The sequence below is a fragment of the Cynocephalus volans genome, chromosome 8, assembly GCF_027409185.1.
Source record: "Cynocephalus volans isolate mCynVol1 chromosome 8, mCynVol1.pri, whole genome shotgun sequence".
Lineage (NCBI taxonomy): Eukaryota > Metazoa > Chordata > Mammalia > Dermoptera > Cynocephalidae > Cynocephalus > Cynocephalus volans.
Window position 1 is genome coordinate 56,953,562 of NC_084467.1, and position 26,811 is coordinate 56,980,372.

General features: G+C 39.0%; 1 protein-coding gene across 1 annotated transcript in view; it reads left to right on the forward strand.

Moving 5' to 3' along the window:
- Positions 1–9,113: 9,113 nt before the first annotated feature.
- Positions 9,114–26,811, forward strand: part of SGIP1 (SH3GL interacting endocytic adaptor 1) — a 181,322-nt gene continuing 163,624 nt past the window's right edge. Inside the window, exon 1 of the mRNA XM_063105768.1 lies at positions 9,114–9,120. Within this exon, the coding sequence (XP_062961838.1) occupies positions 9,114–9,120 (7 nt within the window). The remainder of the gene's footprint in view (positions 9,121–26,811) is intronic.

The following is a 26,811-nucleotide window of genomic DNA, read 5'->3' on the forward strand; positions in this document are numbered from 1 at the left end:
CTGCCAAAAGACACACAAATGAATGTGTCCCCAGGGCCATCATTCTACTGAGTACACATACAAAGTGACCATTTATAGCTCTCTCCTCTGCTTCCATGGCTCTCTCTGTGAATCAGTCCAGTGTGGTGGGAAGAACCAGGACGTGAAGAGCAGCTATACCTCCTCACTAGCTGTCTGACCTTGAGTGAGTCTGGAACTGCTTTGTGTCCCTATTTGTAAGGTGGGAATAATGCTGGCTCCCTACCAATACAGTTGTGAAGATCAAATGAGATAATAGATATGAAAACATCTGAAAGAGTGTGTTGCAAATGCCAGCTACTTCCTCAGCTGGTTCTTTCTTAGCTTGGTTGTTACTTGTGGATTTCTCAGCATTCAGAGGCTGGACATTACTGCTTCCTATTTTGCTTTCCTTGTAGATTGTTGCTGCACCTCTTCTGCAGATAGGTGTTGCGGATTTCTCTCTTCTCTTCACTGTACTATTAATTTACTAACACATTCTATCACCCTTTATTCTCCGTGTCCATGTGCTGTACTACCTCTTTCTTGACCATAGATGGTGTCACTAATCAATCACAGCCATATTTCTCTCTGCCTTCAGCATCTATCTCCACATTCTCTTCCAAGACACCTCTGTGAACTGGAGTTGGCACATGAGATGGTACCATGTTGCTTTCTCTATTATGGACAATTTTCCAAAGTTTAAATTCAGTGGATAAGACTGGAATGTAGGTGGTCTATCTGTGCACCTACCTTTACAAATGCCCTTAGTGAAACATTGAAAATGACATGTGAAAAATCACTCACATCACTAGCTATGGTAACAATAATAGGAAATGGTCTTTAAGCCCAGTAGCAGGTAGGACCCTACTCCTGTGCTACTGACTTTAACCATCAACTTTTTCTTAGCCTCCTTGTGTTTCTAATTTGAAGAACTATATCTACCAGGTTGCCAAGCTAGATTCAGTGCTTAGTTCATTCCTGATTCTCCCTTCCTTTTTTGTCCCACATCAGAAAATCTTCAAGACCTGTAGATTATCCTTCCTAAATAGCCATTGACTGTTCTCTCCCTTTCACCCCCTGCTAACACATCTGATCAGAACTTGCTGCTTCCACCTTCCAGTATATCATCCTCACAGCCATCAAAGAGATCAGTTTCCTCACCCGCTTTTGATTGTTCCCCATGCTTCTAAGATTAAATCCAAATGTCTTAGTGTGCTATGCAAGGCTTCCACTCACAGGCTGCCTTATAGCCTGACCTCTCACTGTCGCAGCCAGACAGAGCTTCTCCTTGCCGTTCTCTTTCCCTTGCATATGCTATTCCTTCCCTTCTCTGTATGGTAACAGTCTATCATTATCATTCAAGGTCAAACAAAAGTGCCCTTCTTCAGTGAAGCCTTCCCATATGCAGCAGGTTGAGAGAGAGGTGCTCCCTTCCATGTGCTCACAGAGCTCTCAGTTCTTGACCTCCAAGGCCACCTAGCAGAAGGCTGGAAAGCACTGGCTTTGGAGTCAGACTGGCCTAAGTGAAACCCCATGTGAACGATCTTGGGAAGCTAGTTAACCTGTTTCCTCATAAGGAAAATGGAAGGGGTAACAATTTCTTTCTTGGGTAATTTAATCATGTAAGGTTGTAAGAATTAAATCAGAATGTGCACTGGTAGCACTCAGAGAACTCCAGAGAGACAGAACCAAACCAATAGGAGACATATCTGTATCACCTGTTTCTATATCTGTGTCAATATCCATATCTATATCAAGAGAGATTGATTTCTTTTAAGCAATTGGCTCACATGATTGTGGAGACTAGCATGGAAGTCCACAATTTGTAGGGTGGGTGGGGAGGCTGGCAACTCAGACAGGGTTTGATGCTGCAGTCTTGAGGCAAAGTGTTAAAACTCTCAATCAATCTTCTTCACTGCTACTTTGTTAGGCACGTCACGTTCTTATACCTACTTTGTTCCTTGCCCAAGGACCAAGGACTCTACCAGGGTGGGAATGATGTTCTACTCATTTTGGTGTTCCCAGTGTGTGGCATGTGTAAGTGCTCAATAAATATTCAGCAAATGAATCCTGTGTGGGGATCACAGATTTTGGGGGTAATAGTCTAACCATTTAGTATATAGTTATCATGAGAATTAAATGAGTTAATATATGCAGAACATTTAGAAGAGTATTTGGTCCATAGTAACGGCTTCTTAAATGTTACTCTAATGGGTGCATCAAAGGCTCTGGTATGGTTCCTGGATGCCAGGTGGTAACCTGGATTGTGTTCTCTCTGCTGTCCCCAAAGCACCCATCTGCTGCGTAGGATCACTCTGGCTGAGAGCCACACTCTGGTTCCAGGAGCGTGCAGTTAATCTAGTATCTCACACATGTCTGCCTGTCTCCTTTAATTGTTTTCTTCTAATTTTGAGAGACCAGGTTTCATTGTAGAAAACTTGGAAAATAGGAAGATACAAAGAAGAAATGGAAATCACCAAAAATCTCCTTGTTAGGAAATAACCAACCACCGCTATAATTTGTTGACTATAGAACATGGACTTTGGAGACAGACAACCTGAAGTTTCTTAATTCAGCAATCTCATCAGTAAGGTAGGTGAAATAACACCTACCACATAAGATTGTTGGCAAAATGAAATGAGATCATGTATAGTCTGATCTTATTAAGTAAGCATTCAATGAATGATTGCTCTTAATAGCTTTATGGTCAAAATACATATTTATGCAAAAACCCACAATTTTTTCAGTACATATATACATATGTATGCATATACATACATGCATATATGTGTATACACACACATGTGACTTTCTCTTTATATTAGATTATAACCACTATCTTAAGCAGTGTCTATATTTATTAAGAGCATAGGCTGTGCAGGTGAATTGCCCAGATTCAAATCCTGACCTCCTACACTTGCCAACTGTGTGAACTCATTCAAGTTATTTAATCCCTTTGTGCCTCAGTTTCTTCTTTGTACCACAGTTTCTTCTTCTGTACAAGATAATCCCTACCCAAAAAGGTTATTGTGAGGATGAAATGAGTTCAATATATTTATTATTATTTTATTAAAATATGTATTATATATCTGATATATATATATAAAGAACAGAATTTGGTATAGAGTAAATGCTCAATAAATAAATGTTATCTTTCATTATTATCACCATGAAATAATCTGCAAAAGCATTACTTTTACTAGTTGCATAGTATTCCATTGCAGCATAATTTATTTTACTATTCCCCTGTTGTCAGACATTTAAACTGTTAGTGGAAGCTTGATTTATATTTTGAGCTAGAGTTGCTCATCTTGAGTCACATGATATGGCAGGAATTTTTGGCTCTTGTTTAATAAGCTACCTTGGGGAAGTGGTGAGAGTTCTGTATGGGGTTCTAGTTCTGTCATTGCCCCAGCCAGCTAAGTGACTTTGGACAAGCCACTTAACACTGAGGAGAGAAAGCAAGGTAATAAAAAGAACTTTGTTTTAATTTTAAAAATTCTAACATCTCCTGTCACCATTCTTTAGTTATTAGGATGAAGCTAAAAAATTGCTAGGTGGGTAGAAATCAATTTTTGATGTCTTCTCTGCAAGTCCTAGCTGTGTGTCTTGAGCAAGTCACCACTTCTCTATTTTCTCATCTGTAAAATGGTAAATGATATGAGAGTTCCTGACTTTTTCACTGGGTTGTAAATATCAAAGGGCAAATTATATGTAAAAGTATTTTGAAAACTGTAGAATTTTAATATAAGTATAATGGAGTATTAGAGTTGTTATTATCTTTAGTATCTTGGAAACTCTGTTTTCAATTGGAGAGTTGGGTGAAATAATTTTGAAGGTGCTAACTAGTTTTAAGATTCTATGATGAATTCCTGCTATAGTTAAACCCTTTTCCATTCACCTTCCACCTTTCATGCCTCCCAATGATTTTTTTCATTTCTGGATACCAGGATACCTAATTTGATAAATTATTTATTTGAATGGGGAAGGCTGTACAGAATTTTGTTAAACTCGGTAAAAATATTGTTATTAATAATGAACACATAGTGCGACAATTTAAAATACAGTTTAAAATGTGTTCAACTGAAATCTATCTTGGCCTAGTTACAAAACCAAATATAGTTCTGAATACCATATCAGCAAAGTCTAATCCTCTCAATCTAAATGCCAGACTGAATTGTTTAATCTGGATTTCTTTCTCTTGAGTTTTCTTCTACTTCTGTCTTCATGGCAACCCAGTTCAAGTTGGGACATTGAAGAACAGAGCTCCTTGAACTCTTAATCAAATTTTGACTCAGATAGAAAGGAAGTGTTTTAGTGGCAGTGGAAGGTTATGAGCTAGTCATGGGTCCAGGTGAGGGACACAGGTGAGCAAGACACACAGAATCCTTGCTGTCATGGAGCTGGTGTGCTAGTGTGAGGAGACAAGATTAACACACCAAATGAATAAACAAGATGATTTCAGATGGTGGTGAAATCAATGGGGAAAAAAAAGAAAGAATTGGAAGCAGGTGGTGGAGAATACGACTTTAGGGTGTCAGGGAACGCCTTTCTGAGAAGGTGTATTTGTGCTGAGACTTCACGTTGTGACATGTGACTGTCTGGGAACAGCATTTCAGTAGTGAGAGCAGCAAGGGAAAGAGCCTGGAACTTGGTAAGTTCAAGGAACAAAAGGAAAGCCTGTGTGGCCAGAGACCAGTAAGAAAGGGAAAGAGACAGGAGAGAACAGCAAGATCCAGGTTAGGCAGGGCTTTGTGAACAATGGAGATGAATCTGGAATTTATTCTGATGCAATGGAAAGCCCCTGGAGGAGGTTAAAGATAAGGTCACGCTCTTGTTTTCAACTTTAAACAATTATTTTGGATGTTGGATGGATTTCAGTAACTACAGATGGCATTTTGACTTTATTATTATTATTATTTTTTTTTTTGAGGGGGAATTTTCTTGAATCTGTGTTTGAATAATAACTATTCTGATTTTACTTAGATTTTATGTTTATTTGCAGGAAAGCTGATGGAGATTGGAAGGGATCGTGGTACCCTTCCCCCAAGCCACTCATTGGCACAGGCATTATTGAGATCTGAGGGTTCAAAGTGAAGGTTTAATTCAGCTATTGAATAAACTCTTTATCTAACCCAAATGGTTCTGGCTAAATTAGGCTTTTGCAGAGGAATGTTGACGTGTGGAAAAAATAAAGATATTAGAGATCCAAGTATATCATGTACTTTTTTAAAAAATGGTTTTGAAGTAATTCAGTTCTTTGATAGTCATTTTGATACTGAACCAGTTAGTTTATTAGGCTGGCTTTTATCACTGAGGCTCTTTCTCTGTAGGCCAGATCAGAGAGATAAAAGTACTTAAGAGATCTTGCTGTTGACAGAGGTCGACCTTTCCGTGTTCTATTTTTCTCCACAAATGTTTCCATTAAAACTTATTGTGTCCTCTCTAAATTTCAACTGAAATCCCTACTGTCCACCTTAACTACATTCACCTGTGAGCTTCTCCAACTCTGTAGCTTCTCTCTCCCTACCTGTAGTTGCTCAAACTTTCTATTCTCTGAAATGCATTTGTACCCAAGAGGAACATATATGAGACTTCCTGTAGGTGGGAGTTGTTTCTGTTCCAGTCTTCTTTGTACCAAGAACTCTGGTTTTGTTTTCTAATTGCTTGTATGATTTAGCAGCTAAGTGCACAGACTTGGAAGTTAAAACCTATCTGAGTTCAGATTCTGGCTCTGTGACTTACTGGCTGTGTGCCTATTAGCAAACCTGAGCTTCAAGTTTTCCTTCCTTCCTTCCTTCCTTCCTTCCTTCCTTCCTTCCTTCCTTCCTTCCTTCCTTCCTTCCTTCCTTCCTTCCTTCCTTCCTCCCTCCCTCCCTCCCTCCCTCCCTCCCTCCCTCCCTCCCTCCCTCCCTCCCTCCATTCCTCTTTCTTTCTTCCTTAGCTTTTTAATCTATCACGAATTCACAAGATTGCCAGCAAGTATTTATTGAGGTTCCAAACATTGTGTTAGATATCAGATGGATATGGTGAGCAGACATAAAGAAGCAGACCTTGTGGACCTTACAGTTTGGTGACAAAGGTATTAAATTACCACAGATAACTAAATGATTATAGGTGAGCAAAGTGCTATGAAGGAAGCATTGAATGGGATTCTCAAAGAGCTTTTTAAATACATGCCCACCTGGTAAGGTGGGAGTGGGTCAAAGTTGTTGCGAGCATTACATGACACTCCGCCCTGTAGAGCCAAGCATATTTTCTGTTACCTTTGCATTCAGTTGATTATAGCTGTTGTTATAGTTATCAGAATCATTTCTGTTGTCATTGTTAATATTACATGCACATGTGCCCTACATTTCCTTGGTTTGATGAGCTTTTCCACCACTTGCTACGAGGTGTTCCAAAGACATCTATTTACTGTATTCTTGCTTTCTTGCCTAGATCTGCTCTGTGTCTGTGCTTCCTGTCTCCTGCCAGCACCCTTGTTTCTGACCTGGTATCTGAGCTAGCCACTCATATTTTGGTTTCCATCCATGCCTTGACCTTCCCAGATTCCTTAGAAGGTTCTTTATTTTATTGCTCTATCCTCTAAATGAATGTCCTCCACATCTCAATATGACAACTGTCGTGTTTCTGTGTTGTTCTAGAAGGAAGCAGGAACTTTTTAGAAATTTTTCCAAAAGAAAAGGAATGTATCTCCCTCTCTGTTTAAATCTTTTGAAGAAACCGTCGCTACACCCACCCAGCACTATAAGCAACAGTTCTGGATTAAGACCTAGGCTATAAATCTAATCCTCAGATTTTATCCTTTCTCCATACCAAAGCCTTTGAAATTGTGTTTTTAAAATTTTGATATTGTCAGTGAATACGTGTTACATATACCTATATACATTGATTTCCCCAGCCAGTTGGTGAGAGGAATAGCTCTTAATAGCCATTATCTCTAAATCACCTCTTCTACCAAAGTTTATCTTAACTAACTTTAGTTCTTTCCTTTTCTTCCCATTCTCTAATTAAACCTTACTAAAAGATAGCTGCCCCAGAACAACCCTAATCCTCTGGATATTGCATAATAGGAAAGACTGAGAATAACATTATCCCTGAAATGTTCCAGAATTTCTCTTAACAAGTAGGTACAGCTATAACCACAGCCCCTTCCCAAGAAGAGAAGTGTTCAATTAGTGTTCAGATTTACTAATGTAAAAATAGCTACTATTTCTTGCACTCTTGCTACATGCCAGAAACTGTTCTTAAATTATCCGTAAGCATTCACCTCATTTAATCTTCACAACAATTCTATGAGGCTGATACTATGATAAGTATCCTTCTTACATAGATAACAAAACTGAGGCTCAGCGAGTTTATGGCTCACCATATAAATGGAAACTTTGAAAAGAGTCATGTTTGGTTCTATATTACTGCATATAAAAAATGCTGGCTAATAGAAAAGGAATACATGATTATAGAGGTAACAAAACTATTATCCAGGATGTCTTGGTTCTGATTGTTTTTAATCACACGGGTTTTTCATTTATCACATTTTACTTTAGAGGTTTCTATGACATCGTATGTTAAAGCAAGCTCAATGAACTATGTTGGATGTTTTGGAGAAATTTGCAATGCATTTTTCAATACTGAATGCAATTCCCCTGTGCTAGAATGGGAAATCTACTTCCCTGTATTGCTTAACAATCTATTGGGCACATCTCCTAGTTTCAGTTATAATAGAATTTTTATTTTATAGCATTTCAGAGGCAATTCAATCATCAGTTGACTTCAGTTTAAAATGAGAAATAAAGTCATTCCCCACTTCACATTAATGGCTTCTTTGTAGTCAAGGCTTAACATTGCTTTTGACTTGCATATTCCTAACAGATGCTCAGTTCTCAATAACTATAATAAAATGCATTTTAGAAATGTGTAAAAATATTCAGATCCTCTACAAGTTTATTTATGGACCCAAAATAGAGCATGTATGCTATCTACTCTGCAGTAAATACAAATACAGCCCTTAGGTGTTGCCTTTTTACCTGCATGCTGTATTTCTTATTCTCATCACAAGTTCTTCAGTCAGAGCAGGAAAAATAGCAGTATAGATGAACTCCATATATAAAGCACATGCCCCCAAAGTGTACAAAAGTTCGAAACTGTAGATTCTCTGAGGATAAAATTGACTCATTAAAAGGTGGGCCACAGTCACCCAAGGTTGGTATTAATAATGTTCACTATTAATTAAACTGTACAGTTTATCAGTGTGCCAGACTCTGAGTGAGGGGCTTCATAAACGGTGGATCACATGTCTCTCACCATAACCCATTTGACAAATCTTAAGCCCATTTGATAAATCAGGAAACTGAGGCTCAAGGTCACATGTAGAGCTAGGGAGTAGCAGAGCAGGGTGGGATCACTGATTCAGAGACCACGAATGATCTCTGAACTCCTGTGTTCCTGCCAACCAACATCGTGGGGCTGATCTGAGGAAGGTGAGTTGGTGAGGCTCTCGTCTGATGTCTTGAGCGAAGACTCATGTGAGTCCTCTTTATCACTGCTCACCGCCTCATCTGAGCTCTTGAACATGCCTGTTTTGTTGGCTATGTATTTTCAAGAGCCTTCACAGACTTCAGCAAATTCATTTAGCAACATAGTTCTCAGAACTGTGCTACCCTTGGTTTTTCCACTTCCTCCTTCTTTTCTACGTTGTGTGCTAATTCGCGCTAACATTTCTCTTCTTTCCCATTTTTTCCTCCTATTCTCCTACCTGGTTTGCACTATGCTGCTGCTTCTTGTGTTCCTGTTCTGTGGTCTCTGCCCTTCCTGCTTCCCTCTTTTAGTAGCGGTAGAGCATCAGCGATGAGACAGCAGCCTGTTGACTTTAAATTGTGACCCCACTTCACTTCCTAACTGTGCTATCTTAGCTAATTTACTTCTCTTCTTTGTACCTCTGTTTCCTATTTTCTCAGCCTTAAAGTCAATATTACAGTACTAATGCCTATCTCATAGAATTATTGTGAGAGGTAAGTTAACATATGTAAAGTGAGTAGCTTAGTGCCTGGCACATAGTAATTGCTCGCCTAATTAATCTTCTTCTTTCTCTTTTTGTTTACATTTGCGTAATGACAGGTAATTTATATCAGGAAATCCCATCATTTGGTTGAGATAGAAATGACTTAACCACTACAAGGAAAACCCTTCCCCCAGGAAGAAAACAAAACAAGTTTTCTCTTTAAGGTGCTTCCCATTCTCAAGTTCCCCTTGGCCACAACAAAGTGAGTTGGCCAACTGCTACTGAGACCTCAGAGACCAATACATCAGCCTAGTTTTGTTTTACTCTTAACTCCTGCAATTGCTGCCTCTCCAGTTCCCAACCACCCATGTTCCAGTGATGAATCTATCTATCATATCATAGTAGTGAGCTATCACCTTAGTGATAACTCCCCATTTGGGTCGTGGTTGACCCAAGGCTTACAGTCTTGCAGGAGGCTAGGCAGAAAGCTGGGGGAATGACAGCTTCCCGTGCACTTGCACCGCAACAGTCAGGCATCAGGGCATGTATGATATAACTGTGTGCAGGTGGAGAGAGGGGAGAGTAAAGAATTCAAAATGATCCTCAGAGCCAGCTGCAGGCAGGACTTTTCATAAAGCACTTAATTTGATGCTCATAGTCTTCTGTTATAGATAGTTTTTCTTTTTTTCATTTTAAAAATAGTCACCAAAAATAAGGCTGAGGGAAGTTAGGTAATTTGAATAAGATCTACCTGATTCCAACACCCAGGTTCATAACAACCTCACAATCCTGCTCCCTTCACTTTGATGTACATTCTCCTTCCTAGACTACCCTCTCCTGGCCTCAATTTCTTCATCTGTAAAATGATAGGTCTTGGCACAGTGATTTTGGTGATTATGGAAGCCCAGAGAACATGATGCCAGAGATGATAGAGAAGAAACAATTGAGGTTTCAAGCAAAAGCAAGCTTTCAGCTCTGACGTTCTGGCATCTGGGGCTGGCATTTGAGTTCAGAGGTACTATTGCCAGCAGTCACTTTCTGTGTGTCCGTCCAGTGTGTAGTGATAGGTCCCATTTACTCACTCCTGCTTGGTTTAGGCTGCAGTTGTCTGTGACTCTGTTACCGAATTACATCACAGCTTACATTACCATGTCTCCGGTACCAACCAAACATATTTTGTTCCATTACCACTAAGCAAATCCTCTAAGGAATCCAGTAGAGCTCCAAGAATTCTCTTCCAGTGGTTGTGTAATGTGTATTGCCTTGATCCACAAGTTATTATAATTTCAGAAGAAGAAAAGATGCTGCATAGAGTCTTAATGAGGTTGGAACCAAGTGTAGGAAAGAGGAAACTTAGAAACTGTTGAGCTCTGAGTTAAATATCTTTTGCTTTGTTTTTCACAACCTTGTGAAATTACATACTTTCTCCGAGGCTTAGACAGGATAGGGCCCCATAGCTTATGAAGAGAATTCAAACCTGAGTCTGCCTACACTTTTTTCATGATCCTGTGACCTTTGTCTTTTTTGTGGTAGTAGAAAGAGTCACAAGATTGGAAATACCATTCCAGCTTTGCTACTAATTTTTAACATGTTGTTTTGATTAAGGCATTCTTCATCTATAAAATCAATCTGTAAAATTGATTATCTTTAAACTGAATAATCTCGGAAATTCTCTATTTTGAACCAAGTTAATGCTTTAATCATCTTAACTAGTTAGAACATTGAATCATGTTTATTCTTCTTTCTGCTTTATATCATAGGTTTAGTCAATGAGAACCATCAGTTCTCTCTTCAAAATGCCTCTCCATGTTTTTTCCTTCCTATTTCTGTCACCACCACTGTAAATCTGGACATCATTCCACTCACGGAATCCTGAAATAGATTCCAAGCTGTCCCTACTCCCAGGCTCTGCCCAGTTCCCTCCCAGTCCTCTGTGTGTGTCCTCCTCATACACAGACGTGTTCACTTCTTGCTTTTGCTTGAAACCTCACTTGTTCCTTCTCTGTCACCTCTGCTATCAAGTTCTCTGGGCTTCCATAAACAGAAACCACCTGAAAGAAACTTTCTGTTCTCCCATGTCCACCATCTTTAGCTTATCTCTGAACCTTTGCCAAGGCTGTTTTCTGCAGTTCTTTTCATTTAATTCTTTAAAATCCTTCAAGGCCCAGCCCAAGTATAAAAGAGCCCTGTTGGTCTTGTTCATCAAGGGGGATGTATCCCAAGCACTAGCACAAGGCTGGGCTCCTAACGAGCACTTAGTTAATGTTTGTTGAATTAACAAATGACTCCCTTCCACTGAGGTTTGCCAGACTACTTCAGCCTGCTTCATATCAGGGTTCTGTAAACGCCAAGAGCAGCAATTTAGCAGATCTATGATCATGTAGTTTCAGAGAGCTGATTTCTTTTCATTCTCTTAAGGAAAACTAAAATCAATAAAACCAGAAGAAGGTTTTGAATGGGACGAATACTAGCCATGGCCATTTCTCTCACAGACTGAAGACAGAAGCACTTCCTATGTGTAAGGCCCCGTTCTGAGTGCTTTATCAGTGCTGTACTCATTGAACTGTTGCAACGCTGTGAGGTAGCTGCTATATTATCTCCATCTTATTGATGTGAAAACTGAGGTCCAGAGAGGTTAAGTAACTTGCTCAAGATAAGAAAGCTAGAACCACATAGAACGAGGATTCAAACCCAAAGATTCTGGCCACAGAGCATGCAATCGTCAGCATTATCCTATGCTACCTCTCTCACCGCTGCAAAACATAGGAGAATATTGAATAGCTCACAGACTAACCCCATGATTGAAAAACAAAAAAGCTCTTAAGTCAGCCTCTACTAATGGAGCACAGTATTATCTTCTTAGGAATGGATAGCCCTTTAGATTCAGCTCTTGTTTATTTGTAATCCCTGGTAAGATGCTCTCCTGGCTGTTTATGACTAGATCCGCTCTTGCATTTTGACATTAAATGATAACAACCTCGCCCTAGCTGGAACTTCTCTTTTTCCTTTGAAGGGAATACTCCAGCCCTCTGAAATGCCATATGGCTAAAGGCGGGATGTGCTTTCTTTAAGGAAGCCCTACTTCCTGGAGCTTGTCTGGCATGCTGTCCTAGGAAGCTCTTCACTGCAAGCCTCTGGTCAGCTGCATAAAAATGAAGTGGGCATTTGTATTTCTCCACCAACTGAGTTGGCTCAACCCAATGTAGGATCAAATTCACAAAAGCATAGACAGGCTTGCTTCCAGGCTTGCAATGGAGCTGGAGGAAGAAGAGGCTGTGTGCCCAGCTTTCTTGCAAAGCATGGCCTTGGATATGTGTCACTGGTACCCTTTAAAACCAAGGTTCCAGAACTCCCACCTCCAACCCCCACACAAGTCATGGGATGATTTGTGCAAGATGCCCTATTTCTGATGCCAACTGGATCCTGTTCAAATGAGTGTGCAGATCAGAAAGGGTTTTGTAAAGGGTGAGTGCATCCATCATGGGTAAAATGATCTGTAAAACAAGATGTCCTAAACTGTCCCCCTGTTGGTTATTCAAGCTTCATATTTTAGCTCTACTTGAAAACTTTTTCTACAGAATAGCCCAGATCTCAATCATGTGAATGCCAGTTATTTAAGAGAATGTCAGCCTGGTTAAATTATGTTTTCTGAGTTCTTGCTTGACAAACAACAGTTACAGCAGTACCTTGATATTTACAAGTTTAACATTCAGGTTTCTAGTGTTCATACAATACACTGTAGGGTCAGAACGAAGAGTAATTTTTAGCTTCCTGAGGTGTGACTATAAATCATCCACTTAATGGATGCAAAGGTTTAGGTGGGGGTCAATTAAAAGACAGACCTACCCGAGCATCCAGCACTCACATCACAACACACTCTGATGTTCTCTTGAGTAGTGACTATAATTGAGGGACTCTCATCCAAATGTCATGGGTAAACTGTATTTCTGAATCAGTAAAATAGCTTTAGATTTTTGTACAAATGATTGTGACATAAGGCTTTTGAAATTTTCTCATTCCACACTCAGGGCAGATGTTTCTAATTAATCAATGGCACTGGCCAAATGTGTTCTGCATTAGAATCTTCTACAAAAGGTTAATTGGATTTGGTACTTGAAGATGTGAAAATCGCTCACTATTGCTGGGCTTTGGCAGATCTAAAATAAGCTGCTGCTTTTTAAAATCTTTTTAATTTGAGCCTGACATTAAATACAGATTCTCTATTCTCTCCTACACACACTTGGGTCTCTCAGACAGATCTTGCTGAGCGTTCTCCAAACATGTCAGGAAACGGCTCACTTTATTTGGTCTGCCCACCATTGGCAATGGGAACGGGATAGATGTTTTGGGAGGAGTAGGTGAAGAAAGGGAGGAGTAGGGGCCAGATTTCATGCAGGAGAAAAATAGGTGGGCACATGCTAGACAAAATTTCCATGTAGGCAAAATGAGGTGCCAACTACACGCTCGACTCGTGGTGCCCTAGAACAGCCTGCTTCCTGGCCTCATTTATGAATTTTGTCACACCCCAAATTAACTTTTGTTAGGAGAGGAAATTTACTAATCTGTAGAATATACTTAAATTTTGTGGAATTGTGATTCAATGTCAAATTCTTAACGTTTTTGGATACTTCCATCACAGCAATTTGGTGCCTCATATTACAGGCCTGTATGCATGTTGATTTGCCCACTGGAGTGTGAGCTCGGTGAGACTGGGGGATACCTTTTTTTATTTTTAACTTGCATCTAAGAAACTACCAATATGCCTTGCATATGGTAAGTTTGAATGAAGAAATGAAGAAATGATATTTGTAAGAATGGTTTTATCCATGAAGACTCTGAAGTCTTATTCACCATGAATTGATCATAGATGTGTTCAGATGACAATTTCTTTCGATTGCGAGAAATTTTCTGAAATTAGAGACAGCTGCATTCATCTCTGTTCTGCTCATTTAATCCTGAAATTGGCCTGGCTTCATGGGCTTGCAACCTGTGCAGTTGCATTAAGGACTGTCCTTACAGGGGCCCCATACTTGGTTTAATGCTCTGCTGTTGCCTTCTTGAAATTCTTAATAAATTTTGAACAAGGGGCCCTGCATTTTCATTTTGCATCAAGCCCCAGGAATTAGGTAGCCCATCCTGCCTGAAAACCTAATATGCACACTGTGCTAGACTGGCAGCTGTGGATTAGCCTGTCCTTCCAGTTTGGCTTTTCTTGCCCCAAGTCGAATTCACAAATACTGACTGGGTTTGGGGGATGTGGTCCCCTTTATTTAGTTAAAGCCCTCTCTACAACATTCATTTTATCAGAGAGAGGCATCTCTTGTCACTTGGGTTCTAGATGAATAATCCTAGAATCCTAACATGCATGGATTGTGATTTGGTTTCAAAGAGTCAAAGTGGTCGATCTTTAGAGTAGGGGACCCAGGGAGGGGATAGCATGTATAAACGACTTCCAGGCCCTTCCATCCAGTTGGGGATGAGGGAAAGGAGAAAGAATCTGAGAACTTGAAGACTCCTCTAGAGATTTCTAGGGGACCCATATTTCTGGGCCCCTTTCTCCCGCTTCTCTTCTAGGACTCAAGTGTTTTAGGACAATGATTCTCCAACTGTAATGTGTGCAGGAAACACCTACCAGTCTTGTTAAAATATATATTCTGATGCAGTAGGTCAGGGGTATGGCTTGTGATTCTGCATTTCTAATGAGCTTACAGGTGAGGCTGATGCTGCTGGTCCAGGGACCATTCTTTGGGTAGCAAGCTGACAGGCTTGACATTTTTCAAGTATTGAGGCAGATTCTGAATTTCTGTTTCATCCTGTCTTTTGGTGGAGACACTACCATTCCTAAAAGCAGTCTGGCTTATCCTGTCATCCTAATAACATGTACTGATACATACCTGCCTGCACAAATGCATGCATGTGTGCTATGACTTAGGATGTTTACAGCTTCAAATAAGAAAATAACTGCTTTAAACAATGAGGAGATTTCTTATCTTACACAACTGAAAGAGCAGAGGGAGTCAAAAACAGGCTCCAAGAGCAGTAGAGTATGTGGCTCCACAGTGTCATCAAAGACCCAGGCTTTCTTCTCTCTACTCTGCCATCCTCAGCACTGCAACATGGCTGTGCCTGTTACAGGAATCTCCTTCAGCTAAAACAATGTTCAGAGGCAGAAAGGAGCTGTCTCTCTAATGTCTCTGTTTAGAACTCAGGTGCATTTCCCAAGCAAATGTCTCACATTTCATGTCGTGGGTTTGTGCCTAACCCAATCGTTTAGCCAGGAAAATGGGATGACTGTGACTGGCTTAGCTTAATGCAGATATTTAGAGTCTACTTGCAAGAGTCAGGGAGGAGGGGGCCAGAGTCCCTTGAAACACATGGATATGTGGAGGTGTGGACATCTGAAAAAAGTCCAGGTTAAGTTGGAAAGAGAAAATGTAGGATGATTTGGGGGAGGAGGAATGGGTGGGGACTGTATTGGCAATCACCCAAGTGTCTACTCACATAAACTCCCCAACAAAAGGGCTTTATTTGAAGAAGGGTGACAGTCCATCTCATTGCAGATCTGCAGCAGGGAGCCTGGAGGCCCAAACTTTCTCTCTGCCTTCACTGGGCTTAACCTCCCTGAAGCTGACCTCTAACATGTTTGGTTTGACTTTGAAAAAATAACCCTTTACTGGGCAGCTGATCATCGATGCTTAATTACCATGCAGGACAGGAACGATGGTGTGACTACAAAGTAAGTACACGGTGAATTTTGTTGTTGGCTTTTCTTGATTGAAATACTTAATGGTTTTCAGGCCCAACCTCTTAGTTCATCCTTGTAATTCACAACTAAACAAAAGGAGGGAACTCTGAAGTCCCATGTGCTTTCTTGATTCAGCATTGTACATCATGTTTCCTCTGTTTAGACACTAGATAAATTTTACAGTAAGCAATTCAAAACAACCAGATTTCTTGATAACATTCCTGGAAGCCCCAGTGACCTGCCGAAAACTATTTTAAAAAATTTGTTAAGAGAATTTGTTCCTTAATTAAATTCCTATAGTTAGACCATGCATTGAATGAACCTTTTGTCATCGTTTACTAACAAGTGTTATTTTACAAAAAAGGCAGGACAACATGGTGGGTAAAAACACAGACTCTGAAGCCCGAATACCTGGGTTTAAATCTCATTTATACCACTAACTAGCTGTGAGGCAAGTTACTTAACCTTCCTATGCTTTGGTTTTCTCATCTGTGAAATGAGGATAATAGCAACTCCCTCTCTTGGCTTGTTGTGAATATTAAGTGTGCATATAAATAGAAGACTCCTTAGCACAGAGTAAGCTCTCTGTAAATATAAACACATTTATACATTTTTATATGCCTTCCATGAGGCAGGGCCTGAATTTACACACATTGTCTCCAATTCTCAAAACAATCCTGAAAGATTACTTAGTATTGCAAATACTGATAGCTAATAACAGCTGGCTTAATTGAGCACCTACTATGTGCCAGGCACTGTTTTGGTGATCAGTCATTATCTCATTGAAGCCTCACAATGGCTCACAGAAATATGATTTTTCCCATTTTAAAATGAGGAAAGAAAAGCACAGAGGGATCCATTAATTTACTCAATGACATTGACTTTGTCAGCGACATTACTGCGACTGACACTCAGTCAGCTTGAATCTCACATGTTTAACTTTACACTACCTTCCAGATGAGTGTATGTAGATTCTGGTATTAAATGACTTGCTCACAATCTTTCCACTACCCCATATTCCCTTCCCTCAGTTTGGTCAACAGGCATGGTAGTAAAATCTACTCTGTGTCAGACACAGTGTGGGACATCAGGGATAAATGATCAATAAAATACAGCAGAACTGGAGAAAATGAAGAGTTATATTTAAAAGGGTACTAATAATAGCAAGTAACTATTTAATAGAACCTTGAGTCTACAAAGCTCTAAATTTTAACTGAACTAAATTAAAGCACTAATTGCCTTTTTTTATTTTAAATTTTTATTTATTATTAGCACATTTATTTTTACAAATCGTGATATTTCTTTATGCCCTTTGCTCGACCTACCTCTTCCCAAACCCCCTCCCTTCTCCCATCTCTAGTATCCTTAGGTTTGTTCTCTCCTTCTCAAAGTTCAACGTATTGTTGTGGCCTTTTCTTTCTTTCCCTCCTTCTTCCCTCCTTCCCCCCCCCCCCACTTCCTTCCTTCCTAGCAGCCAATTATGAGTGAGAACATGTGGTATTTCTGTTTCTTTGTCTGTGAAATAATTGTCTTTTGAGTAGGACCTGCTTTATAGATACTGGCTAAAGAGCAGTGCCCGTGGTAAGACGTAGTGAGGCACTGTCTTGATAACGTGAGAAGACAGGCCCGGTCACACACGCTGGACCTTCTTGCCAGTCAAGTGATACCATGTCGAAATCTTAGATCAACATTGTTACAACTGTAGGTAGTAGAGCCCTTTTATTCAAATAAGATTTTATACTGGGGCCCAATGTATAAAACAGATAAATGTTTTTATTATAACTCATTTCTACAGTCAGCTTCATGGTAATGTTACAATTAAGTCCATAAATGAGACCAGTTAAAATATAAGAGGCTTGAATTTTGCTTCCAGTTTTCATCTATTTTGCTTTTGATTGCCCACTCCAGATAAAATTTTGAGTCATAGAGGATAGTTACAAATGATGACAGCTCTGGACTTCTCAATGCTCAGAGAGATTACTTCTGTATCAGTTTTGAGTAGGTATAGGAGTTTCTTTCAGCCAAAATCTCTGGCTTTCACTCACTGACATAACGTTAGTGAGTGCCTACTCTGTGTTAAACACTCAGCAAAGTGCCAGTGTGCACGACAGACAAGGTAGACATGGTCTCTGCCTTTGCAGAGTTTTGGAGAGTGGCAACTTCAAGCCTGAACTTTTTGCATAGTAGCGAACTTTAAGTTTTCATTTCATTTTTCCAAATGTAATAGATCTTGGAGAAAATTTTAAAAGAATGACATTTGCTAGATGAAGGTTTCAGGAAAATGGGATTCCTTTTTTAAAGGGAAAAAAGTTCTATATTTGGTAGCATTTTAAAAGGGGTTAACACAATGGAAGGGAGAAATCCTGGCAGATGAAATAGAAGGAGTATATGACCAATGAAGACTGGCATAGAGGCTGCAGTGGGTGCATGAAGCTGGGAAAAGATACCCTTGACAATGAGGAAGACTGGGTAAGTTCCAGTCTGTTTGCCAAGGAGGGGTAGTAGAGTATTTTATCACCAGCAGCAGCGTATTCTTAGGACCAAGACTTGTGGCTCCATTTGTTTATTTATTTATTTTTCTCTTGCAAAAATACTTTGGGCCTTTTTTGATGTGGGAAAGTAGCCCTGGGACATGGCCAAAGAGAATCATGGGGAGAGAAAGAGAAAGCTGAACTGCTCTATAAAATGAAGTTGGAAAAATGTTAAGTATCCAAAAATTGCCCAGGAGGGGCCTTGGAAAGGAGGGGAGTGAGCAATGATCTACAAAGGGTGAGGGGTTAAGGGCAATAAAGTCTGGCAGGTGAAAGGTTCTCTGTGACAGTAATGGCCTGCAATTCTTAAAAACAGAAATGTTTGAATTTCAGTTTCGAGCGACCCGCTTTGCTGAAATGTAACCCTTCCTTCGCTATTCCCTATTTGTTGTTGTCGTTGTTGAAGTTTATTACCAACTACTCTTTTATACGTGGTATTTATGGGAAATTGGTAAAAACATGTGTGAGGGAGACTCATTGTCCTCAAACCCTTGAAACAGCATGAATTGGAGAGAAAAAAAGTGGGAAAAAACAACAAGAATTTGGTATAGAATAGGCAATCTGAACATGATATGCCTAAAAGAAATTTAACCCCCCAGCAAACCTTGGGGTGCTGAGGGGAGGGTCAGTGGGTGTATCATGGCCCATAGGGCTGGGGCTTGAGGAATTTTGACTACAATACTAGAAGTATTACATAAGGCTGGAGGACTTGTCCATTTGGCTGATTGCTGGGTTATTTGGAGGAACAGAATATGTTATAGCAAGAAGGGACTTTTGTGACACATATCTAGTCCAAAGCCTTCCTTTAACAGATTTGGTAACCAAGACTAGAGAAGAGAGTGACTTGCCCAGTTCTAACCAAGGAGAGGCAGAGGAAAGACCACAGTTGTATCTTCTGACTATGAGCTTGGCTCTCAGTCCACTCTGCCCGTGCCTCTATACAAGGGATGATTCTGTGCTTTGAGGATGTTTTGAGAAAGTGCTAGTGATTTAGAGCTCTCCAGTGGGCTGATTGGCTTAGCAGCTGGGAAATTCTGAATCATATCGCATGGAATGTTTTGTTTACTTCCTCCCCACAGTTCTAAAGGGGAGAAAGGTTTCGTTCTTCCCCTCCTCCCCCTAATTAACTTGCTGGAAGCAGTAAATAATTTCCCAGTTCATCTGGTCTTACTTCTAACCAATGTCTTCCTGTGGCTAGTTTCAGAGAGGGAATATTATTTGAATACTTGACTTCTTTTCAGAAGCTAGCAAAGAAAAGGAAGAATGTCTCTTCCTTGACATTAATACCTTAATGTGTCTTCCCTAATGTCTCATAGTAAGCAGTTACCCCTTACTACAAGTGGCAGATTATAACAAAGAGGTCCCATCTAAGGCAGCCAGTACTGCCAGGAAAGGATATGCATTCAGAGATTATCAAACCAGATTGTTAAACCAAGACCACTAGCAGTCATCAAGTTCAGTGGGTCAGAAGCTTTTTATTAAACCAAATTAAAGACAACACCCAATAAACAAAAGCCAATAAAACTGGAGCTGCTCAGGTTGAGGTAAAGGGTTGAGAATATTTTAATCTCCTCCTTACCCTGGTGTTGTGTAACAGTTTCTGAGACAGGTCTCTAAAGAAGCAATTTGAAGACTACTAAAGTAATCCAGCTGATTCACTCTATTAATGCTTAGACTCAAGTTTCAGACCCTTCCCAAGATCCTATGTTAACACGTAGTATAGCTGGACTTGAACTCAGGTGTCCTCAGGTTCTGTCCATTAACCCTCTCTAACTCACTGAAGGGGTAAAATGCTCTTGTAATTTAAGCCTCACCTAGAACTAAAATCTCCTTGGAGACAGAGAGTGACAGGATGTGGTTGGACAGGCAATATGTTACTGTGTCCAGTAAACAGGGAAAATTCAGTGAGGTCAGGTCAGAGGAAGCTGTGGTTTGACCCAACTGATCTAGACAAATGCACGCAAACACACAAAGGAGGCACCAAAGGGGAAAAAAAGAGAGAGATTTAGTATAATTCTTAAGAAATTTGAGATTTCTGTGTCATCTGCCATTTCCTATTTACATTGGCCCAAATACAGTCCAAGGATGCCCTTCAATCCTGAGGAAACAATACAAGTAAGAAATCGCACTGCATCAGTTATTCTTTTTGTAAAAATGTAGTGGTGGGAGATATTCACCAGGCCACACAAAGGGCGAGGGAATTAACCATGATTGAGTGCTGAGTCACCCAGTCTCCTACCTGTGGGGACCTTAGGCCAGTTACTTTCCCCTGAGCTTCAGTCCCCTCCATCACAAAATGGAAATTAGAGGGTTATGACATATTATACATAGAGCCCTCAGCCTAGGCCTGAGTATAGTAAGCGTACAATAGTACTAGCTATTATTTTTAATATGTAACTAGCATAATAGCAACACTCTTTATAATAACCCTGTGGGGCTTATATTTATCAAAGTCTTTATTCTCCAGATAAAGTAACTGAAGTCTGGAGAGTTTATGTGCCTTGCCCAAAGTCACACAATTGGGAAAGGGGCAAAAAATAAAACCAGAACCACCTGACTCCACTGCCAATTTGCTCTGTACTACAATGACCTGATAAATTTCTACTTGAATTTAATTTCGTGGAAGAAATATTTCTGCCATGCATCATCTAATGCATACCTTTTGACATTTTGATGTCTCCCTTTTTGTTTTAGTGCTAAAAAACTTTAAACTGTATTTATTACCCAAGTATAATGACCTAATTAAGTCTAAAATAATTTATCCTTCTTCTTCCATTTACATGGGTTCTTATTTTCTGTGGCCTGGCTTTTATTTATTTTATGTTTTAAACGTCTTACTGTATTGGGTATGTCTTTTCAAAAACTGCCCACGTTATCATAAACAGATAGAAATTCAAACTTAAGTATTTTAGGACTGTACTAAGTTTCAGGGAGTATAAAAGAATAAACCAAGGTTCCTGGCATCAAAAAATTTACAGTTTAATTGAATACAGTAAGATCTATACATGACAATGATGACGTAGTAAATAAATTCCAAGTGAGAGGAATATGGGCAGAAAATACAACATAGCTCTAAAGATGGCTATAGATTTCTAAAATTGCAGGTTATATTGGGAAGAACTTTCTGAAATTTGGGCTTAGAGTTCCAGAAAACAAAATGTATTACAATGGAATCCAAAAGCTGGAAGACTCTTGCTCCTCTAAAAAGTTAAATTATTTTCTTATCCATTTATTCAACACACTTTTATTTACTTCCCTTGTGCTAGGCCCTGTTTAGGTACCGTGTGTTGAGTACAATGAGAATGGTCTTTGCCCTTGTAGGATTTAAAATCTAGTTTGTCAAGAAAAGCATTGCTAGTTTTTGTATTAGAACTACTACATGTTGTACTTCTAGAAGAAAGCAAAGAGCAAGAGGTACTGAAATGGAATAATCTAGTCTGACTTGCAAGCAGTCATCTCATTCCCATTTGCCAGCCCATTTTATTAAAAGCAAATTTTATTTCAAGTAAATTATTCCAGATTCTTACGACGTCAGTTAGGTTAAACTCAGGCCAGTTGTCACACTGAATGAAAGATATAGTCGTTTTAATTTTTTTCTTTTATCGGGAGAAATTAACCATTGAGCTAGAATATGTTGGAACAACCAGAAACTGTGTAAATCTTACTTTTAGAAGGACACCAGGGTGATTTCTCTAGTGGTAAGCAACCCACCTCAGCATACTGTGCCAGCTAATCTGCTATTTGAGTCATGGGATCTTTTTAAGATCTATGTGAATAATGAGCAATTGTTGTCTCTTGGGGCCAGTGACTTTCTTAGGATCTGACTCTCATTCCATCTATCATTTTTATTTCAGAGATATTTGGAATAACAACTGATAATTTGGAAAGGAGAACTTTTTAATATATTTCATATAAAAAATCTCTTGTTTTTTTCTATGAAAATAGTCAATAAGCAAATATCCTGCAGACAAGTCAAATTTGAAGGAAGTTCTATGTTCTCTTCCCAACTGTTTGATCTCTGATAATGGTGTGAACGCCCAACTAGTTTTCTGTTTTAGAAGTTTTAGTGCCATACATCTATTTATCCATCCAACCATCATCTATATATGTATTTAACAAATATTTAGTATCTACTGTATGCCAAGCACCATGCTAAGCATTAAGTGTTTGATATTGAGCAAAACACACATAGTTCTCTGCTGTCATAGTGCATATTATAGTCTTTTGTCCTCAGCACTTGCTCACCCACCCCAATTCCCCTCCATTTAAACTTGCAGTAAATTTCCAATCATCCAATAAAGCTATTCAGGAATTATTTTTTTGAATCTGAAATTCTCTGCTTCTCTACTGTTTCTGTCTTATATCACATTCATTTCATCTCTCCCGTAATAATGTAATGCCTGATTTTCCTGCTACCAAAGTAGCTTCACCAGAGTCGGTTTTCTGCACAATTATCAGTAAAGTTTTCTTCTCAAAAGCAAATCTGATGATCAGTCTTAGCATCACTGTGAAAGTGATTTTGGCCTGTGAAGTATTCTTGCCTTTAAAAGATTGAAACTGAATCTAATTAGGACTTTTAGAGTAAACTACCAGTTATAGGAAACAGGAAAGATAGAAGAAAAAGTCAAATAACATCAACAAGGAAGCAAACAGACAAATGCAGTATGTGAGATAGTCTGTAGGACATTATGTTGGGTTTCTTCAGTAAGTCAATGGCATGGGGAATCAAAGAGTTTAAGGTTAAGAGGAAGTGCTCCAATTAAGATTTCTAAGAATGGTGACAACCTAGGGCAACATGGGAGATTAATTGGGGACCTAATTTGAGCAAACGTATTCTAAAAAAGATATCTATGATATAATTGAGGACATTTGAGTGTAGAGCTGGTTAAATTATGTCAATAAAATATTTTTAATTTAGTTAGCTATGAAATGGATTGTCGTCAGATAAGAATGTATTCATATGCAGAGAAGTAGGGGTGCAATGAAATGAGGTGAGAAGTTTGCTTTAAAAATCATTTAAGTACAATAAAGCAGAATTGGCAAAATCTTGACAAGTGTTGAATGGTTAATATGTATATGGTAATTTTTATATTATTCTGTTCTGTATACATGTTTTTAAATAGTCCAATCATGTAACCTTATATATTTTTTAATCTGCTAATTCTCTGCTGGCTACAGAATAAAATCTAAACTCTTAAGCTTATCATACAAGTCCCTTTATAAACTGACTGGTTTTCTTTTTTTTTTCTTTTTAAAAGATGACCGGTAAGGAGATCTTAACCCTTGATTTGGTGTTGTCAGCACCACGCTCTCCCAAGTGAGCTAACCAGCCATCCTTATATGGGATCCGAACCCGTGGCCTTGGTGTTATCAGCACCACACTCTCCCGAGTGAGCCACGGGCTGGCCCAAAACTGACTGGTTTTCAACCTACTTCTACATTCCCCCTAATTCTCCCTTTTTTCTAAACCTACCATGCCCTTTCATGACTCCAAGTCTTTGTGCATCCCATTCCCACTATCTAGGATTTCCTTGCTGTCCTCATGTAGCTAATATACTCATCCCTAAAGGCTTTGCACAAAATATTTTCCACTGTGACATGGAGCACAGTCAAAATTAGTCATTCTTCCCAAGTTTTCCCTTTGTCCATGACTCTCTTACAGGTCTTGCTACATCCTTTTGTAATTACCAAGCTCTATATCTCTATATTCCCAGTACCACCATAGTGCCCTGTAAACAAGGGGTGCTTGATAATTGTCTGTCAGATGAATGCCTGCAGAGTAGATCCTGTCTTTGTGAATAAAGAGAGCAAATTCAGAAACAGCATTTTTCTGTCTCACAGTGTTTTCCTTCTATCTTGAAAAACTTTTCAGAGATTTAGCTTCTCTACAATGGAAAGGTAATCACAGTTCTAAATTCCCAGGCTACAGAAATATGCTAATATTTCATTTGTAAACACCACCAACAAATTAACTCTGTCATTAATTAAGGTTTAATGATTTTTAGAATAGCTGGGATTTATCTTTTAAAAAAACACTGAGACTTGAATCCTTTAATGAACATTTTTTCCTGACCCAGCAATACCTAATTTCTACTTAAGTGCTTAGTGTTGACATTAGATTTGTTTCCTTGGGTTCCTCCCTGAAATACATCTTCATGGAGGCTGCTCCCAGGCTGTTCGGCTGCAACACATTATTTTTTCCTTAATTCTTGAACTAAAAGGTTTGAAACTATGTGCTTTCCTCTTGTTTTTTTTTTTTTTTTTTTCCTCACTCTTGGGAACTTTGTATACTATCAATCTGACGGTAGTTTTAAGTTTTCTGAGTGGTTTTAAGTAAAATTAACTTTTTATTTATTTATTTATTTTTGGTAAACTGTGGATAGTTGTAAGTTACGATACTTTGAATATGCATCTTCTAGATAAATGAGTTTCCTCTTTAGTGTGGTGCTAGCATATTTAAAGAGCCCACAACAAAGATAATAAAAGCTTGGATATGAATCACCAACTAAGATGGACAACTACAATGGATATGTCCCTACAATGGAATATTATTTAGCAATGAAAAGGAGTGAAGTGCTGACACATGCTACTACAACATGGGTGAACCTTGAAAACATTACACCAAGTGAAAGGAGCTAGTACAAAAGGCCACATATTGCATTATTCCATTTGTAAGAAATGTCCAGAATAGGCAAACAAAATCTGTAGAGACAGAAACTAGATTAGTGACTGCCTAGGGCTGTGAGGATTGGGTGGAAATAGGGAGAGACCGCTATTTGCTTAATGGGTTTGAGGTTTCTTGTTGGAGTAATTAAAATGTTTCAGAAGTAGATAACAGTGATGGTTTAGTATATACGAATATACTAAAAACCATTGAATTATGTACTTATAGTGTATGAATTATATCTCAATAAAGCTGGTTTGTTTTTAAGCTTAGGCATAAGAATTGGATACAGTATTTTTAGGGTAATGCTGGCTGGTGTAACCAACAAACCCACACGTTATAGTGGCTCCACATTAGCAAATTTGTTTGTTTCTTCTTTCATATAACAGTCCAATGCTGACATTCCTGGTAGGCGAGGAACATCCCGTGCAGTCATTTGGAGTCCCAGGTTCTTTCCATCTTACATCTCTAGGATCTCAGAGTCCTCTGCATTCAGCTGGTAGATGGGGAGAGGAAGTGGGAAGGGGTATATCCATTTCTCGGCCCTCTCAGCTTGGGAGTACCCATATTACTTCCACTCGAGTTCCACTGTGTTGCGTGGCACATCTACTTGAAAGGGACTCCTGGAAATGTAACTTAGTTATGTATCTGGGAAGAAGAGAAAACTGGTTTGGCAAATATGAGTAGCAAGCCAGTCCCTGCCATAGCATTTCCACCCTTCCCAGTACTTTCATCCTCCCCACCTCCCCAGCTTATTGGTGCATATCTCCAATTGTTTGTCTTGTTTTACTCATCACCTAGTATAATTCTGTATTATATACATATGGTGCACATCTATGAGAACAATTAGATTGTTTTTTATCCTTAAAGGGGATGGAAAGTATGGTTTGCTTTACGTTAAGCACATGACAGTTACCGACCTGTTTCTTAATCCATTGCCTTTGTCATCAGACATATCTTTCTTTAGCAAATCTGTTCTTGTTACTTCCCCTTCTTATAACATTCACTGGCTCCCTATGGCTTATAGCTGTGGTTTTCACATGCCTATCTATAGACTGCTTTTAGTCCCTGGTGAAATGATCAAAATTAAGGGAGCATAGTCTGTGCATGTGTATGTATGTGTGCACATGTATGTGTTTGATGTAAGATTGCCAACTGCACTTGCTCAAGAAATTTACTTAGAGATTATATCCTTCTGACATTTTGGGGTGTTAAATATTATTTTTTTATGAAATCACGGTGCTAGTTGATTATTTTTAAAATGTCCTTCCATTCCAAAATAGATTTAACCTTATAATTTGTCAAAATGTGGGCAAGCATGTGCTTTGACAACCATAGATCTTTCTAAGAAGATGTCTTTTGAGAGAAGAGTTTATAAAGTTGCCATTCACAGAACACTTGGAAGGTACATCATCTCCATAGTCCTGGTCACATGCTGTATAATTTTGAACTTCTACTTAGAAGGCTTACATATGTCTATCTATATGTATTTCATGGGGATAAGAGTGGAGGGTCTTTCAGGAACTTAGGAAGTGTTGCAAAGAGGATGGGAGGTTTTATACTAGGCTGTGTGTGAATTTCCCTTAAGACTGCTAGTGATAGAAGAACTATAGCTGTAGTCCTAACTACAGTCTAACTTTTCACTCTTATATTTACTTGGCCTTACATTTAGATCCAACTTGTATCTTACATTTACTTGTAGATGCAACCCCAAATCCTCTCTACGTGCTGTTGTTTTAGGAATAAGCCACTAAAAAATAAGTCAAAAACCTCAAAATTGAACCTATGTATTCATGGCACAAATTTAAATATAGTAAATGTATAACCTATCAAACCCGCATATATTGACATCCTGTATTTGGCTAAA